The sequence below is a fragment of the Mugil cephalus genome, chromosome 8 (assembly GCF_022458985.1).
Source record: "Mugil cephalus isolate CIBA_MC_2020 chromosome 8, CIBA_Mcephalus_1.1, whole genome shotgun sequence".
NCBI classification, from domain to species: Eukaryota; Metazoa; Chordata; class Actinopteri; order Mugiliformes; family Mugilidae; genus Mugil; species Mugil cephalus.
This window is the reverse complement of record NC_061777.1, coordinates 26174427-26193591: the sequence shown is the minus strand read 5'-3', so window position 1 is coordinate 26193591 and position 19165 is coordinate 26174427. Positions and strand designations below refer to the sequence as shown.

Below are 19165 nucleotides of genomic sequence, written 5' to 3'. Positions count from 1 at the left end.
AGTGGTTATAATGTAGCTGTGTACAACTTTCTATTTCTGCTCTGCCCAAGAAAATACAGGAATAATGTCAATGGTGTGGTTGAACTCTTTATTCAAGCTCTTCAGATTTTTTTAAAATATTTTTTGCAACACTCAGAGAATCCAGATGTCAGTGTATTTCGGCCATCACACTATAATAAAAGAGTGTGGATCAGGGTAGAATCAGGCCGTGAATAATGCTCTCTCAGTAATCCTCTGTGATGGATCAGGATCTGATCCTGTACTTCATTCAGAATCACTTTAGCCGAGTGCCACAGGAAAGTGACGGCATGTGTTTAATTAATGTGCAGTGATTTAGCATTTATTTACCGGAGCCGAGTGGGAAAAAAATAAATAAATAAAACATCATAAATTAGCGAGTTTACGGCTCTGTGGGCCAGATGGTGTCGTTAGTTGAGGGACACATTTTAATTTGATCAACCAGATGTCCTCATATTCTTCGTGTTTATTTGTGGTATGGAGACCTTGTTCCAGACGTCATGTTTCTTTACTGGTGGATGGCGCAGACAGGAAAGTCCTCCAACAACCACGAAATACTTTCAGGGACACATCCAAGGTTTAAGGAGAGTCTCCTGTGACTTCACTTCCTGATCTGTGAAGATTTGCTGAACAGAATTTTAGACCTTGAAAACAATTGTGTACGTATACAGAATAATAATAGTACTAAAAACAAATAAACACAAAAAAACTGAATTTGCATACAGTTACTAAAAACATCATCAGTCATTAGAGTAGACATAGAGGAGAAGAGAGAAGATCAATAGAATTTTAGTCCATTTCTCAGTACAGAACTACTTCACTTTTGAGATGATGGGTGTTTCTTCACATGAACTACACAATATTTCTTTTGGATTAAGGTCAGGACTTTGACATGTCCATTCCAAAACATTCATTTTGTTCTTCTTTAACTGTTCTTTTGTGTTCTTGGGGTTGTCTGCATGACTCATTTATTTCCTCTACAGATTCAGCTCATCAGCTCACAATTTATTTTAGACCTTTCTGGTATAATTCAGAATTCATTAGTCCATCACTGATGGTGAATGTTCTACTCCAGATACAGCAAAACAGACCCAAACAAGGACATTCCTATCCCATTCCCATTTTTCACAGACAGGGTCAGGTTCTGTTGCTGGAATTTCTTCTCCAGGCATGATTCTCTCATATGAACCAAACAATTTTACTTGAGTTTCATCCATCCACAAGACACTTTCCCAATAGTCTTCTGGCTTGACCTCATAATATTACCACACTGCAAAATGTCCATCTTACCTTGGTGATTCATCCATCGACCCATCCATCCACTAGAGGCCACTAGAGGTTGGGCTTCTTCACATGATTCTGGATTATGAGATCCAACTCAATTCCTTTAATCTCTATTAGCCTCTTCTGTCCCCTGGTTAGCTCACAAGGCAGCTGGATAATTCTGAGATCTGTGAGATCAACAAGTCAATAAATCCATGAAGCTGCATGCATTTGTTTAAACCACAGATGTGTAGAAGATTCCACGTCTTGTCAGGAATTGCTGGCAGTTATGGGAGTGTGCATCTAAGGGCCTTCACACACCAAGCTGATGATTTGGCCGTTTTGCTGGAGTCAGGCCATGGGTGAGCATCTGTAACCTAAGTTTTCAGTTCTGCTGGCACTAGTTGGTAGGGTTGCCACATTTCAGAAATGAAAATAAGGGCCCACCACACATAAAAAAAAGGTGCAAAACATTACTTCTTCCCTCAACAGGCTTGGATTCATCAGAAACACTAGCTTACTGAGTTACTCATTTTCCAAGTGTACTTCTTGTCACTCCTTGCAGCACTGAGCTTTACTTTGCCATTTAAAGTGCAGTGGGAAAACCCTGAACAGGACTGCTCAAATTTGAGAATGATCAGGACCTCACTCCTCATGAGCTCCATGGGGCACCTGTTCCTGTAGTCACTCCCTTTGTCGCCCACTCGTCCAGCATGTGAACCATGTGTCAAATATCCTTGAAAGAGCGCCACCCACCTGGCAGCCACACCTTTAGGCAGGTGTGAAAAAATGGCATAAACCAAGAATGATACATTTATTTTGTTGTATTTATTTTGTGTGTGTGTGCATGCATGTATGTGTGCGAGACAGAAGTGTATTGGACATTTATTAAAATATAGAACAAATAGGGCGCAACATTTAGTTTCCAAATAAAGGGTGACTGTATTTTACAGGACGGGTGGCAAGCCTACTTGTCAGCATCTTTTCAGCATGCTGAATTGAAGTCAGAATGAGTTACTCAGAGAGATTTCTGTGAAGGTTCTCAGTCATCAAGATCATATATATGTTTCGTTCTTCAGTTGTAAAAGACTGGTGGTGGGTTGGAACATCTTTGGAACATCTTTGGATATTGTTTGACCAAGGGTTTAAAAGAGAAGTAAAGGAGGCAAAAACTCTGACACAACTCTGATTGACTAATCAGTTATTGAACCAGAACACATATAGAAAAGCAGAGTTTGAAAAAAGGGGGAAGTTTTTTTACATTTTTATCTAATGTTGACCTTCAAATACAATCAATAGGATTAACAAACTGTGGACTAACTGATCAGTCATAAGCTGGTACGCATTCCTCTTCCTGCATTTTAAGACATTTTTAGGGTCTAGGTTCTGTTGGATTAAGAAGCTATGAACATTGATCTGCTACACTTCAATAAAAGACCTGTCACTGATTCCTCCTGCGCGTCTTCTCTCTCAGAACTGAGGAGTTCTTCTGCCACCTAGTGGCAGAAATAAAACATAAAACAAACCAAACCGCAATTGACCATCAGCCACAACACACGCATTCAAGCCAGAGAATCAGTTGTTATTCTACTGAAGAGCCGAAGCTGAAAGCAGAAAAAGACATTTTCTTCTGCAGAAAGTTGCTTAATAACTGCTGTGACTGCAGGTGTTCATTGTGTTTTATGACTGAAGGTGGAAGTAGCAGCTCTGTGCACACTGACACTTGACATCTGTTTTTGCAGCATCATGACTTTATTTTGACACTTCCTGTCAGCTGTTGTGTTGTGTTTAAACACAGTAACATGTCTTACTTGGTGCAGCCTCCATTAGACCATGTGCAGCTGTTATACCCTTCAGACAGAAAGACAGTCATAACAGCCAGATGGGACAAGACACAGTTCATCGCCAGTAACAGGTCGGTCAGTGTGAGAGGTTTGTATTCAGTCTGTCTCTCAAACAAATCTCACTAGAAGTCTGTAAATGTAAGACAACACTACTGGCCACTGGTTAAATAGACACCGAGGCTTAAGTCTTTGCATTTAAGTTTGTTTTAGCTCTTTGTCTTTTTCCACTACTGTGAATCTGGTGACATGCCTTATGTTGCTCCTACACCCATTAGTTCCCCCAATGTCTTGTTTCCCAGTGCATGTGTATATTTAGCCTTGCCTCCACCTTTGCCTTTTTCAGTTGTTCTTGGTAAAACTGGGGACAGAGTTTCCAGACTTCCAGTCTTTATAGATTTTGACAAGACTAACAGACTTGCTTCAGCAGAGTTTTGTATTATGACTGAAAGATTAGGGATCACACACTTAACTGTGCTTGGTGAGGGATCACAGTCTGTAGGATTTGTCAGACTAACTAAAGCCAACTGAACGCATCAAGCTTTTGTGCAAATCTTCCTGAAGTAAAGCCAACATTATATAGACACTTGTCCTCCTGCTACAGTTTGATTCATCTCTCTTTCTTTTCTGTGGTCCAGGTTTGCTTTGTCGCCACTGTAGTTATTCTCCATCATTGTTTTCATATTCCCGTTACTTTGATTCGTCTTCTGATCCTACTCCTGCGTCCCATCAATGAATGACTCAAAACTATTAACCCAAGACCACTTCTACTGAGTAGGTGGTCTTTAATGTGACTCGGGACTCATTGTGTGTTCACACTACCCAAGGAATGAGATCACGAGTGTCCCAGACCACCTCCACATGTGTTCAGAGATCAGATCACTCAGATGTGTGCTCAGTGTGTACTGGGTGTTTGCACACTTGTACTTTTTATTTATTTATCCGGGACAGATGTTATTGCAGGGTCTGAATGCTACTGGACCTGGACTGTTGAACACTCTGATCTGCTACAGCAAACAGTAAAATCCTGCTTTATGTGGATTTATGAGTAATAGTTAACATTTTAAATGCAGGACTTGTTATTGAGCATTTTTACTATGGTGTATTTGTACTTAGGTAAAAGGTCCCATGAAATGGATATCTTCTGGGAGGGTCTACGTTAGGAAAGGAATAATAGAAGTAATAAGAAGGACACAATTCCCACAAGTTCCTTACAGTGAAACAAGCCTTAGATTAACTCAAAACACTTTTCTTTTCAAGAGTTGATGGACCTTAAAGTTGAAGACTATTCCAAAGTTTGCGGGCCATGACTTCAAACACTTAGCATTAGTTTTAAGCCTGGAGGAAGGAACAGCCAGCAAATCCTTCCTGTGGACACAGGCTTGTAAAATCTTATTGATATATGAAGGTGCTGCATCACAGGGAATAGAGGAGCTCATAATGGAGTCTGGATTTAATGGGGAGCCTTAGTGAGCAAGTCAGCCCTGCAAATTTTAGTGAGCACGAATTTCAAGAAGAAATAGTAAAATAATCTCATTTCAGATTATGACACTGGTGGAAAATTTCATAAACTTCCTTCCACTGTCACAATGCTGCTTAGTCACCTACGTTAGTGTTTCTAACAGGCAATCAATGATCAGTGACACTAGTCTGATCAGTGGGATTGATGTCCTAGAACTAGTGCAGAATCTGAATCTGATGTGTCCTTTATTTCAAATGCCTCTTTTAAATTTTTCTAAATCCTCAAACAATGTTTCCAAAAAAAACAAACAAACAAAAAAAGCAGTAGTGAATGGTTTCAGTGACTCTTCTCGTTCACCAGGAAACGTTGGCAGGAAACTTTACAAGATGTTGACAGCTCTGTGCCTCCACCCACTGAGCCTGTAGGGTGATAAATGCCCTCCTGCTGTGGCTCCATGTTTTCCTTATTCTGTATTTCTGTCCACTAAAGAGTTCAGAGAGTCTTTCATCTAACGTCTAAAACTGGAAAGAAATGCTGAACTGACCTTTTTTTGTGTAATTTAGTATGTTGATTATTGTTTTATTAGAAGCATCTTTACAAAGCTGTGCTGATGTAATGACGACAGCTTTTACCAGAATATTAGTGACTTGAATTTTGCCATATTTTCCAAATGAGTGAGCAGATTAAATTAAATGAACAGAAAAATGTGAGATCGTCTGTCTTTAAGGCTAAACTACCTGCAGTATTTTTCTTTTATCTCATGCTCTAACATTCATTTTAATGTAAAGGTAAGGCAGAGGTCAGTTTGACTCAAAGTAGAGCTCCACCCAGTGACTTTAAAGAACAGGAAATAGGAAGTGAAGTAATCCTAATGTGGCGTAGCTTTTTCTTAGGAAACAATGTTTTTTTTAATGGCCTGCATTGTATCATCTTCTCCATGGTACTGAGTATATGAAACATAATGCACCACCCAACAAAGCAAATAAAAAATAAGAAATAGTTTTACAAACGGTTCTAGGTGTTCTAGGTGACTCCAAATTTCTCTTTAAAGCCCAAAACAACCTAAAAGGCCTTCAGTGAAATCCAGTAGAAAATAAAGTATTTATCCTCTGGCATTGTTAAAAAAACACGAATTGAAAATCAGCTACTGTTTGAGGAAGTGTAATTGCGATGCGTTGAGAGGACTCATGGACATCATGTTGACCATCGGTTGGATTCTGTGTTCTTCTGGGTGTATGTTTGCCCTGTGGTCCTGCTCAACGTGTTTAATTAGCCTCTAAATTCCTAAAATCTTAGTCCAATCCAGCATCTGTGGGATGCAGCCAAAATGTCTGGTCATGGCACCAGGATGCACTACGGGAAGAATGTGGATGTTATTTCGACATGTACCACCTACCTAAACACTGCTGCAGACGGTGTCTACTCTTTCATGGAAACAGTATACTCTGATGGCCTCTATCAGCAGGATAATTGTCCCTGGTTCAGGAAAGGTTTGACGAATAACAAAAATATGTATCCAGCATCTGTGAGATGTTCTGGACAAACAAGTCCGATCCAGAACTCTTCTTGACCTTCAGAGATCTAGAAGAATCCAGGCCATGCACAACATTATGCAGGTGGTGGTAATGTAATAACTGATCAGTGTGTACAATCATTCATTACAGGTGAATACCTAAGTGGATCTCTAAGTGCATATTCATTTACAACATTGCAACTGCATTCTCAGAATGAATATGACACCTAACTGCATTAAAACAAAACTGCTCTGAAGTGTTTACCACCCCCTCCTGCCACTTCTGAGTGCTTCCGCTGTGTTCAAAGACAGGAAGTAGATTCTCTCTGTTAAAGAGCATGCGCCTCATTATCGCACTGCAGGAACAAGTGGAAGGTGGAAGGCTGTTTTATGTGTGACAGGACCCCAGGAAATCAACACATTCTGCCTTTGAGCCATGAGCAAACGAAAACTGAGTGAGTTTCATTTTATTTTCTAGCATCTGCTGTGCAGTATTTGAGATAGTTGGAAAGTTTACTCCAAAAGATGGCTATGAGAGAAATCCCTGTTTGAGAAATCAACACGGTAGACCATATAAAAAATCAGCAGTTAAACCAGTGCTTTCCGGTATTTTAGGTTTGGGACTTATTACACCATATTGGTCATTTCATGTTATTTTCAGCTGCTGTGACATTTCTGATGGTTCAATCAAATCCTAAACCTCTAAACCTGTTATTTGAGTGTTAGCTCTCTCTGAACGAATATTTGATGTCACCGAAATAAAGAAAGCAGTGAGTGTAAACAGAAAGTGGTTGTGATCTGACAAAATAACCATATAGCATGATGCTGCCACCACCATTCTTTACTATAGGGATGCTATTAGCAGCTGATGTCCTTCAGTGTTCATTTATTGTCTCCCGATCAGAGAACCTGTTCTCCTTTAACAGGTGTTTGGCAAACTTACCACACTTAGCAAATTAATGTAGCCGGTTATAAATAAATGTCTTTCATTTTGTTGCTGTGTCATGTAAATATATACATTTTTATTTACAATATTTTTTTTTATAATAATAAATTTGTTATTTTAGGTGATACGAAACATCGTAATCATGATATCCTTTCAAAATTTAGAGGTCCATGCGTCAGATGTGTTTGTTGAAGCAGCCCCACAGCATAACGCAGTTGCTGCTTTGCTTCTTTGGGATCTTGTTAGCAACCGATGCCTGTTGTTCAGTGGAAATAGTGCTCAGAGTTGTACACAGATCTCTGCTGTTCGTGAACTGGTGGCATAGTGGATGCTGGAAGTAGTTAAGTGAAATACCAAAAAAATATCTCAAACCTTTCCTCACACAAATATACTTTTCACACACGTTGATGGTTATTTTGAGTCAATGACTTTTGTAGTTGCTTGTCTTCAGGTCTTTTCAGACTTCCTGAAGTTATTCTTACAAAGCTTTCTTCAGTCACTGCTACACTACCCGTCAAGAGTTTGGACACACCTCCAAAGTTTTGACTGGCAGTGTATATCTATTTGTAATATTGTTATTGTTATATGTTAGTAATCAGTGGAAATGTTCCAGAGAACAGTATTTTCTTCTTTAACACGGTGGAAACAAAGACAGATATGTGATGAGTCAGAGAAAAGAGGCTGATGCTAGTTTATTTGTGTAATGCCGTTAAAATGAATGTGATCTATTGACACTTGTTTTGCTGTTTCTTTGTCCACTGTTCCACTTACAAACAGCTTTTTGGTTCATTGTAAACCAAGCATAGACGTTCTCTTTGTGAAGGACCAGCTGAGCGCAGAGTTTAGCACAGAGCTGAGTTAAGAAAAGGACAACAGCTCCCTGTATGTGTCTTTTCTGCTGTTTGACTTTGACTGTTAGGTGTTAAAAGTAGAACGTGGTGCAGCTGAAGGCTATTCTGTCTGGTTAGCCTTGCGTACAGAAAACTTATCACTTCAGGATGCCAAACATCTTCCGTACTTCTAATCAGTTTGGTTGCATGATTTCTGACAAAACACAATTTAGTTATTTCTTTAAAAAAAGAAATAAAACAAAATGTCTCTGGATCATAAGCACTGATGTAACGCATAGGTTTTTTGAAAAACATGTGGTCAGATAAGACAAATACACATCTGTTTCATCTCATCTTGCCCTGGAACTTGTTTTCAAATGAATCTGACACATACATAGCTGCTTAAAAACACCCCCTCACGGAATTTTCTGTGCAAAAATGACTCAAAAAAGTCCTGAAAGTAAACAAGGACAACCCAATTAGATACATAAAGCAGAAATATTATACATGTGCATTTATTTATGAGCAAATCTGTGAGTTGGGCATATGCCAACCCCTGTTTTCAATGTAATAACAGGAACTAAATGTCCAGAGCAGTGTATCTTTGGACCAGACACAATGAGACACAGTGTTGGGCTTCATTGCTAGGAGTTATTATTTTTGTGAGTCCTTACTTGAGACACATGCATCTGAAACAATTTAGCAAATGGTATTTACTCTAAAAACATCTCAGTAATGATCCAGCTACTCCAGAAAATATTAAACCAGATACAAGGAACCAGAAAATGTACATCTCGGGGGACTTTCATTATGTCTGTGTATCGTACAAATCCATGACCACCAAAGAAAGAGGCTAAATCAAGTAAAAAACTTACATTGCACAAAAAATAGCAAGTTTGGAAAAAAGATTTAAATGGCAGATGCTGACATTGCCAATCCAATACAGCTCAACCTCAGAGAAGCAACACATTCAGCTTTATTTTCAAGACATCTCTAAGCAAATCTGAAGACAAGAATAACGTTTACTGTATGTGATGCCTCTTCCCTTTTCTTATTTAGATTCTGATAATGAAAAGATCAGCACAATGGGAAATTCCCAACTTGTTTTTCATGGAAGATATTTTACTCATTTTGATGGTGCTGTACAAGAAATCAAGCATGGCTTATAATGTGCAGGTAAATGAAAATTTCAGGACCTACAGCAACCTCTTTCTCAGAGTCCATATTTAGCTGAGGAAATAAATATCCATTAGTGTCTCAGAGCCTGTGGTCCCCGGGGCAGAAACATAATCAAACACTGCTGAGAGCTCAGAATAGAAACATGGACACAACGACATTCCTCGGATTACTCAAACGCAAAGAAAATATTTTATTTTTTTCACAAGACTTAGTAAAAATTAAATGTTTGCAGCTGCAGATCCAACTTTAGATTGTAAATGTCGCACATTATTTTTCAATTGTGTTTAAAACTAAAGTCTATATGTGAAGATGTCTATAGTCTGTGTACTTATATGCATGAAGTTAGACACTACTCGCTGGTTTACAGACAGTTTGACAACAAATGGATCAACATTGTCACCATCTTGGCAGACTCCACCTAGCTCCCAGCTAATTCAGAAAGGCTCAAGAGCATAAGCAGCAGTTAGGTGAAAATGAGGTAGACAACTAGAAACGTATCGTTCAAAAAAGTAATTAGCTATAGAGAAAACTGTTTTAGTACCAGGCTGTAAACATGTTTATTTTTGCGGTAAAGTTTCTAACAAGAAGCTCTATCATCTCAATGTTGGAGCCAGCATCTAGTGGACATTAAAGGGACTACAGCTGAATGGGTGGCAAACTGGTTCTACCACTCCTTTAGTACTTTAGACATGACTTGGCAGCAGCTTGTAGAACCCTTTGACACATTAGCCAGAAAGCTAATGCTACTCTGACAAGTGTCACACTGTTTTTCCTCAGATTTGGATATTTCCACTCATTACAAAACTCTGATGTCACTAAGAAAAGTTTTAGTGTTCCCCTGTCTCTCCTAATCTGTTTGCTCTGCCTTTGGTCACTTTGTTTTTGTGTTGAACTGTTTAAGGGTGCACCTGTCTCAGCCCTGTAGTGCCTTTTGTTGTAAGGTTTGGTCTCAATAAACTAACCTTTAGCCCCCACCCCCCACCCCCCTTTTGCACCAAAACGGAAAAGATAAGGCTGGTAGAAATTTAATTCATGAGAGAAGATTGCAAAAATTGGCATTTCAGGATAGATGGCCGATGACAGATTTTTTTTGGTTTACAGTCAAGTATTTATCCTCATTAACTACCTCCTCCTTGACAGGTTTTAAATGGTTTGGGAGCCTCACCAATCTCTCCAGCCGCCATTCGCCAGAGAAGAAGACCGTCCTCAAAGCAGCCCCAGAGCATGATGGAAGTCTCAGCAGAGCAGCAGCACCAGCAGTGGGGGGTGAGACAGTGGACGACATGTCCTCCTCCCGCAGCCCCAGCTACGCCCGCTCCAGCGACATGTTCTCACACGTGGGCACTGTGCCCCGCAGCGACAAGCAGAGGAAGAGCTTCAAGGGGATAAAGGAAAAGAACAAAAAAGAGGACATGGAGGAAGGGATGAGTGGGGGGCAGAGCAAGTGGAAGGCGGAGGATTCTGTTAGAGCCTCCCCCCTCCTCAGTGCTCTTTCCAGCCTCGGTGTGAACAGCATGGAGCAGCCCCAGCCAGCCTCTGGATCGGCCCGGCCGCTGCCTGCCACTCCAATGCTCAGCCGAGCCTCACCTTTGACCTCAGCACCTGACGGCTGCACCAATGATCACTCAGCAGATCCCATCACCGGCCATGATGCACTAACGAGCGGAAAGCCTTCAAAGACGCCAGCTAGTGGCCGCAAAACTTCAAATCAGGACGTATATGTGCCGATGGACCCGATAACTGACTCACAAACAGAGAGGCCTCCAAGTGTCACACAGGAAACCAGCAAGACTTTAAACAGTTCAAAGGAAGTGGAGAGCGATAACAAGTGAGAACATTTATTTATTAATTTTTTATCATAAAATTAGTTTGGTTTCACGGTCATGTATGGCACTCTGAACCAAATCAACTGGTTTGGAGAATTGAAGCTTATTTATCTTTAATCCATCTAAAATAGGGGCTGACAGAAAGAAGACTTTAAGATTTATAAAATAGACACAAAACAAAAATACAGAGAATGATGCAGAGAAGTTGGTCGCTTGTAAAAAAACAAAAACAATGACTTGTCATCTTTTAGTTTGTATTTGAGAATGATTTTAATTGATTTTGATGATTTTAAGAAACAATTGAATCATTTTGAAAAATTTGGAAAAAGTCATTTTATAAACTACTAAAAAACAGTAATCACACGTAGCAGACATCACAGCATCTGGAATGAAAAAAAACATTATATTATAAAAAAAATACTGTAGTTTAACAAAAAGAAATCTAAATGTTTTCTGCAAAAGTGTGAAAATAATTAAATAAAATAATAATAATAATAAAAAACATTACACTGCCAGGGTCAGATACTCTTATAGTAATAAATAATGAAATAATTGTTACACACCGGGCATGCGCAGTGGCGGTGGGCAATCATCTGGGTTGTGGTCGGCGGCGGTGCGTTTTGTCGGACTTTTACGGGAGGAGATGTGTGAAGTTGGGAACGCTGACAGTCCGTCATTCCGCTGCGGAGAGGCAGAGACGATGGGAAGGTGAGGAAACTGTCCTGTGGGCATTTTTCAATGTCCCGGAAGTTTTCCCACTGTTTGTTCACGATCTTCACTTAATCTGTTAAATGTCATTCAGCCTTGATCTTACTCAGCTTTAAAGCCTTAACATCTCAACTCGAATCGACTTTTTTTTTTTTTTTTTTTTTTTGCAACAGTGCTTTATGCAGTTAAAGAGCAGAAATAAAAAAAACTTAATTTATTTTTATTATTATTATTATTTGTTTGTTAGTTTGGTGCTGTAAAGATTTATGAGAAGACAGTTCAAAGTATTTTCAGTGTGAGTGAAATCTTGTGTTGTGCTGCAGTCTGAATCTGGACCAGAGTGGACGTTACATAAGAGGGAATTTGATCCTTCTTTGGCTTCAGTGGGAGCAGTGATAAGGCTTTTCATTTATTTATTTTAGCATGCCAACCAAGAACAGTCAAAATACATGGATGTGATCTTGCCCCACACATGTTATTGATGATGCATCGGGGGTAATTTGTGTGGAGTTGGTACAGCCAAGCTTTAGCTCGTACCTTGGCTCTAGAAAACCTGTGTTCTCCCTAACCCTCTTTAGAATATTCTTCTCCTTGACACTGTCTCCAGGAAACGTTTCTTTTAAAAGCAGCGTTCAGTATTGGTTGTTGTTTTGGTGCAGCCTTTGACTGAGTAGATATGGATTCTGTTGGGTTTCTTTTTGAATTCGTGTTGAATCAAGTTGGTAGTATTGAATGATGATCAACTACTGGTTTTTCTTCTTCTTCTTCTTGGATTCTTAGACATTAGCCGACCATAATTAAAACCGAAGATGCTGTTTTGAGTTGACAGAGATGTGGTTTTGGTTTCTGACATGCCTAAAATAAATAGCTACAAAACATCAGGCTTGAGCATTTCTTCACATGTCTGGTTGGAACCCGATACCAATCAGGAGATCCCTACATTAAATGTTGTGAAAGGGTCTCTTTTGACTCCAAGCCTCACCAAGTTGTTTAGTTGCCTATATGTAACAAAAGTGAAAATAAAAATAATAACAAAGATGTGTGATAGCCCAGGCTGGACGATGGACACATCCATCTATGTTGTTTTGGTAGTCAAGCATAACTGATCAAGGCTGTGTTATTGTTTGACTCATCCACGAGATTGGAAAGATTGCAAAAGGAGCTATAGTAAAAAAACAAAAACAAACATTAAGTACACCTCAAAATGTTTCTTTTTATTATCAAATTTTGATCCCAGACTGTGATTCTTGCTTGGCCTCTTTGAACGCCTGGGACACACATTCTCTGTATTTGCTAGGTGGACTGTGAAGGACCCTAGAGTCCCTGGTCAGTCTGTATACAGAGTCTCTCAACTTGTTTTCACTTCACCATGAAGTCTAATATATTACGTCATAATGTGTTTTCTGATGCTGATGAAATCACAATTTTATAATCTGGAATGTACCACATCCAATTGAGATTGACTCAGGATTTAGTCTAATCTTGAAATAATTGGAATTATAATGCTACTTCTGGGGTTACCAAAGAGCTCCAACCTAAATCAGAACATGAAATCAACTTGCCTGGTTTGTAAACGTAACTTTAGAGTTTAGAGTTTCACTCGTGTGTTCACATCTGTGTTTGTGTGCTGCCTGTTCTCAGAGTTTGTGTTTGGGAACAAAAGGTCACCTCCCTTGACTCATGGAAATATGCAGCAAGCTGAGGAAGAGCAGAGTGACTGTTTCACACTGCCAACGTTTTACTGACACAACACATCACTGCTGTCAGAAAAAAAAACACGCACACTGCAGTTTTGGGTAGTTTTCCCCTTTTTCTACCGTCAGTTCTCCGTGTCCTCTGAGTGCTGAACTGAGTTTGTGTGACTCCCAGAGTCTCCAGACTTTGTGAGGAGCCAGCTGTGCTGTTACTGACGGGCAGAAAAAATGTTTCCTTTGCTTCAGTCCTGGAAGTAAAGACAGTTTATGGATGGGAGGCTTCACAGATTCCTCATCCTCTCTGGAGAAGTTTGTTGTGTTGCAAGTTGTGGCTGGGTGGTGTCAGATGAACACAGTGCTGCAGAGGGTTGTGCAAGAAGAAAGATGGGAGGATACTAATGCAAAGCACTACTGGTAGTACAGCTACTAGTAACCCAGAATGTTTTAGCAAGAACTGATGACCGAAAACCGTCAAATACTTGGAACCACTGCTGACTCAGAGATGTGGGCCATTTCCACACACCAACCAGATACACAACACAACACAATCTGGATGTCAATCTCTGTTTGCTTCTTTTTGGTGTTTTGCTTCTGTTACCTGAGGTAACCATAAAACATAGTTTAGTTACGCTAATGGAAATTCTCTGACTCATAAAACTCAGAACATCTTGAGTAATGAATATGCCAAAGTGGGACATGAAGTATGACACAATAGATCACAATTATGTAACATGACAGTTCCCAGATTCTCGCCACAGTCAACTACTCAGAGCAAACAAATAAAATAGCCCGGGTGCTAAAACACTCTCTTCAGTCTGAGAGCCAAAAGTCAAAAACTGCAGTTCTAAAAATGTCCACAAGATGCTGGCCCCAACAGTGAGCCGATCCCTATGACTTCTATGTTATAATTAACAGCAGAAATAAAAAAAAATATATTATTATTATTATTTTTATTATTATTATTATCTAGGGGGAAAAACAATACAAAAACAAAAAACAAAAATAACAATAAAAAAAAAACATCTGTTCTGCTACCTCACCCAGCCCACTTATGTCGCTCTTTCCACAGAGACAAAGTTTAGTCTCGTTTTAAATCATCTTTATAAGGTAATTAAAACAAATGAAATGAAAACCAAATTTCGTTCATCAAAACCGCCCTATCTGGCAATACTGCATGAGACTGAATATGATAATGACTACTAGTAGCACAATATAGCTAAAGTAGCACGTGCACTAACTGGCTCACTTTTCGATCGTGTGAAAATCAACATTTCAACTCTGTATCTGGAAGGTCCCAGCTAGAACAGAGCTGCAGTTTCTCGGTTTCAAAACCAAAATGGCAGTTCCTCTAATAATTACTGGAGCAGGGACGTCAAACTCATTTTAGTTTGGGGGCCAGTGAGATAACAGCACATTAACTTATAAATAATGGATTACATATTAGGGGTAGCAGTTATTTTCATTGAAAAATTGCAGTCTTAGTCTATGTAATTTTCGCAGTTTACAAATTCATGCTGCGGGCCAGATTAGATGCTCTCGCGGGCCGCTTTTGGCCCACAGGCAGCATGTTTGACACCTGTGTATGAGAAGTTCCGACCGCAAGTCAATCCTCATAGGCCTCCATGTTAAAATGTCCAACTTTACAACAGAAATAAACGTGTTTTCAGGATGGTACAAAACCATTTTGCTCTCTGTAGCTAATGTCGCCTTTCATGGAGGATTTCACTTAAATGATATCAGGACTTTTATTTTTAGTTAATTATGGCCAAGAGCACATTTTTATTTTAAAAATATTTCTCCTGTTTTTCAGTCGTCAGAACACGCGAGATGGTGGTGGAGAATATGTGAAGGTAAACCTGACATGTTTTGTCTCTTGTTTATGTGTGGTTTCCTTTTCTGGTGTTTCTTCTTTTTACACTTCCTCTGGTTTAACCTTACAGTTTTGTATTTGCAGGATGTTTATAAAAAATGCTCAAATTAAAACAGTTTTCTGCTGTGAACTCAATTCAAGCAGAAAGAGAAAATAGTCTGGGAATGTGCTGCTCTGTCTGTGGTGGCATACTTTAATGCTGCCTCGGTTACCAATGGCAACCTCCGCCTCTGCCGTTGCCTCGGTTCGACCGGTGCCTCAGACTGGAAGAGGCGCAGAGAGAGAATTTCCAGTTCATTGACTTATAATTGGACACTTGACAACACACACTTGTCTGAATGGGACAAGCTGGCAATGAATGATAATGTTAATGAAATTAAAGCCTTTTAAAGTTTTTTTTTTTTTGAAGTGGTCCTGGCTTTGTGCCCAGCCCTTGATTCACAGTTCAGTGGAACAAACCATTCAGGCAGAGCAGGAGGGGTGGGAGGTGCCAAAGAGTAAAAAAAAAACGCAGGGGTAACTGTAACCTAGGAATGTGTGTGTGTCAAAACAAAAGCTCATCCTCAACCTAAACTCTTGATATACAGTAGCTTCATTTTGGTTTTGTTTGTGTAAAGACATGAGCGACAAAGCGCACTGAGTGATGACCTCAGTCGCACAATGACGTTGCCACAGCGACGAGGCCAAGACTCCAGCATGGCTCTGGTTTTTGGGCCCCTGGTGCCCCCGTGTATGGATGCCAGTGTGGGAATGCCAGAGCTGTCCTCCCTCTAGCTCCCTGTCCTCCCCTTCTGCCCTCTGTTTCACACACATTTACACAAATACAGAGCAGGGGCTGCAGTTTGACTCATTTTCTGCTTCTTTTTGTGCCATTTTGAGCAATTTCTCCTTAAGGAAAGAAGCAAGTCTGCCAGATTCGACCCAAAGCAAGCATACATTTAAACTCATGTCGTTGTTTATAAAGTTCTCCAAGGAGAACCTCTGGTTGGACCCACCATCAGACAAACTGAGGAAGCAGCTGGAGGAGGAGCTGAAGCTAAGCGCCGCGAACCTGAAGAGTCACGCCTGGTACCATGGATGCATCCCGTGGGAGGTTTGCCTCAAACACACACACACATCAACATGTCGTCCAGGATTCTCCCTGTAAAATCCAGAGTAGTATTTAAAATCCTTCTCGTTCCAAACAGTGCCCTTAAAGATATAGCTCCATTTGATGATGTCCATCACCTCTGTCATTTTCAAGAGAAAAGTTTTTCCACATGGGATGCACATTTACTTTCACAATTCACGATGGATCAGCACCAGTACTGGTCCCAGTCAGTGCTGGGGCTGAATTTCCCTTGCTATAGTATCATATCACCCCCAAAATAGCTACTGCTCTCTGAGTGGAGGGTTACTAAAAGTAGAATGTGCCCCTAGTTTGGGTTCAGGAGGCAGACACCCTCTCTACCTTTAAGGTCCGGCTTAAGACTTTACTTTTTAACGAAGCTTATAGTTAGGGCTGGACTTAACCGTCTCTTAGTTATGCTGCTAAGCCTAGGCTGCTGGGGGACTTTTTATGTTACACAGAGCACCTGTCCTACTTTTTTCGCTATCTATGCATCTGTTTGCTACATGTTGTTAGCTGTGAATACCTCTCTCCATCTCAGTGACCTCAGTGACAACTGTGTATCCAGTAAATGGGTTAAGTTCAGTTTTGCGAAAAGAAAAACAAGCTACAACAAGGACAACTGGACTTGTGTGGTTTCTTGAAGACATTTGCTGTTGCTTTGTGTTGCTGTCACTTTGTGTACTGTACTTTATGTACGGTACTTCTTGCTGCTTGTTGCCTGTTGTCGCGTTTAATGTTTAATGTTGTTGTCCTATTTAATTTCTTTAATTTCTTTCTGGTCATTGTTGTACTGCTGTAACATTTGAATTTCCCCAATGGGGATCAATAAAGTACTATCTTAATCTTATTTCATCCAAGTCTTAAATTCTAAATGACAAGTAAGGAGTAAGGGCCTGTATTTGTGTTGCTCATCAGAAACTCATATTACTAGAGATTGCTATTGATCAGATACTCAGCTGTAGTGGAGGAATCGGTTTTGATCCTGTTTCTTTTCTTTCCCCAGTGATTGGTACTCTAATGATGCATTAATCTACAAAAACTGCAGTCTCACTGTGTGAACTGGGGTGAAGCTGTTTTGTACAGATGTTAAGACTGCTCAGCAAGGGGTTTTCCAATTTGACATAGACATCTGACTTTACCCTCTTCTGAACCAACAGCTGTTGTTTTGGTTTTGTGCACATATTTCTAGTAAGCATGAAAACCACTTGTAATAATCGCAAACCAACCAAACTTGTAGTCACAGAGACATGATTTTCTGAACATCTTAAATTTGTTACAAAATTCCCTTGATAATTTTGGATTATGCACTGATGGGAGAGGAAGATTTCCCACGAACAAATTTCCGTTGCGATTTGTGCTTCCACTGCAGAGTGGAGTGTGTGGTGCACCTGTGAATGACGATGTTTTCTGGGGGTACAGGTGTTAAGACTGTGGTTTATGTGACTACTAAGCTGCAGTTTCAAGATGGGAAATTAGCAGCTGTCATGAAGTTAAAGTTTAGAAATACATTATCACCTCAAACCTGATATAGTTTGTGTTTTATTTTATTTGGGTCAGTAATTTTTAGAACAAATCAACCATTTGGGCAGGATGTAAGTGGTGATATATTGAAGAGTAACAGCAAAGTAGTAGTACATGTCACCGGAGTTGATTTTGAAAATGCAAACTGTCAAGAGTCCACTTTTGCAGATGTTTTTAAAGATATTGCCCGCAAAACAACATCAAAGAATGAACAGTTAGCTGTGCATTTATTGAGCATGTCTTGCTTAATGCAACCCATGCAGACATAGGGAGAACATGCAAACTAGACTCAAACCTGGACCTATAGCTCTGACATGGGGTGGAGAGAGAGACAGAACAGCTGGCTGAACTATTGTGCATGAAAATACGGTGTGAACGGTAATGTGACTTTTATTTGATTATATTCATATATTATGTTCACTGCTGCACATTACGTGACGTTTATTTTATTGTATTTTACACCAGACGTTACAAGGCTGCACATTTACTTGTAGATTATTATTGTTATTGAGAAGAGTACTAATATTCTTCACTACCTCTTTATATACACACACAGTGGAGATACTTCATAACTGTTTACAAGTTAACTTCTGTCATTAACAGACATAACACCTACTGTGCAGCGTTATATGGTATGGAAGACTGTGATAATGAGTGTTTATATCAGTCTCTAATCATTTTATCTTATTTAGCAGTTGCACCACGTTCCTCTTTTTGTACTTCGTTTAGACTTGTGTTTGAGTTTCTGATTTTGCATCGTTTCTGTACTTGAAGCTGAAACGTATTTGGTCGTTGCCGTCCGTTTGGCCCGTGTCGGCCACCGTAGTTTACATACACGTTAAAAAAAAAAAATTATTGCCTTAATTGGACTCTAGCTGGGCAACGTAAGTGCACGTAAGCACACTAAAATCGGAGTTCTGTTTATCCGATTAAGACACCTAGATAATGCGATTGGAATTCGGTTTTTCCGCCACGTATACGCCTTAATCAAACTACAATCGGATAACGTGTGTGCGTGTGACCACAACAGCTGCGCAGGCGTGTGACCCCAGAACAAAAACATCCAGGAAAACCGATCGCAGAAGAAGACGGTAAACAGAGCCGTCTGAGGGATAGCGCATATCTCACCTGCACCAGAAGTAGCGCGCACATTACGTAGGAGATTAAAAAAGCTGTACTATTATCCATTTGGTTGTTGTGTGAAATGCCGGTCTGCCGCATGAACAGCTCTTGTTTATTATATGATGTGATCATTGATTGTATACTGTATACTGGATGTAATAGGTCAACCGGAAAACGGACCGTATTAACGTGGTATTAACCCGCTGAAAAAGCACATGTCGTCACCTAGTGCGGAGGAGGAGAACATGTTCTCATCAGTTA

The 19165-nt window shown here is 39.9% G+C and overlaps 1 protein-coding gene and 1 long non-coding RNA gene across 3 annotated transcripts in view; one reads left to right on the top strand and one right to left on the bottom strand.

Annotated features, from left to right (window-relative positions):
* The first annotated feature begins 6415 nt into the window (after positions 1-6415).
* The window catches only part of sh2d3cb (SH2 domain containing 3Cb), a 35883-nt gene continuing 23133 nt past the window's right edge, over positions 6416-19165 (top strand). The window contains exons 1-4 of one of the 2 annotated variants that reach the window (XM_047592521.1): positions 6416-6552; positions 10193-10880; positions 15091-15130; positions 16115-16243. In XM_047592521.1, the coding sequence (XP_047448477.1) occupies positions 6534-6552; positions 10193-10880; positions 15091-15130; positions 16115-16243 (876 nt within the window). In that variant the 5' untranslated portion in view covers positions 6416-6533. Of the gene's footprint in view, positions 6553-10192; positions 10881-11431; positions 11587-15090; positions 15131-16114; positions 16244-19165 lie in introns of those variants that run through there. The other variant, XM_047592522.1, reaches the window with a different exon arrangement.
* Positions 10890-18811, bottom strand: LOC125012536. The gene is made up of 4 exons (XR_007113295.1): positions 16378-18811; positions 16146-16291; positions 11442-11559; positions 10890-11261 (listed from the first exon to the last, which is right to left on the bottom strand). It is a non-coding gene; the product is annotated as an uncharacterized LOC125012536 (long non-coding RNA).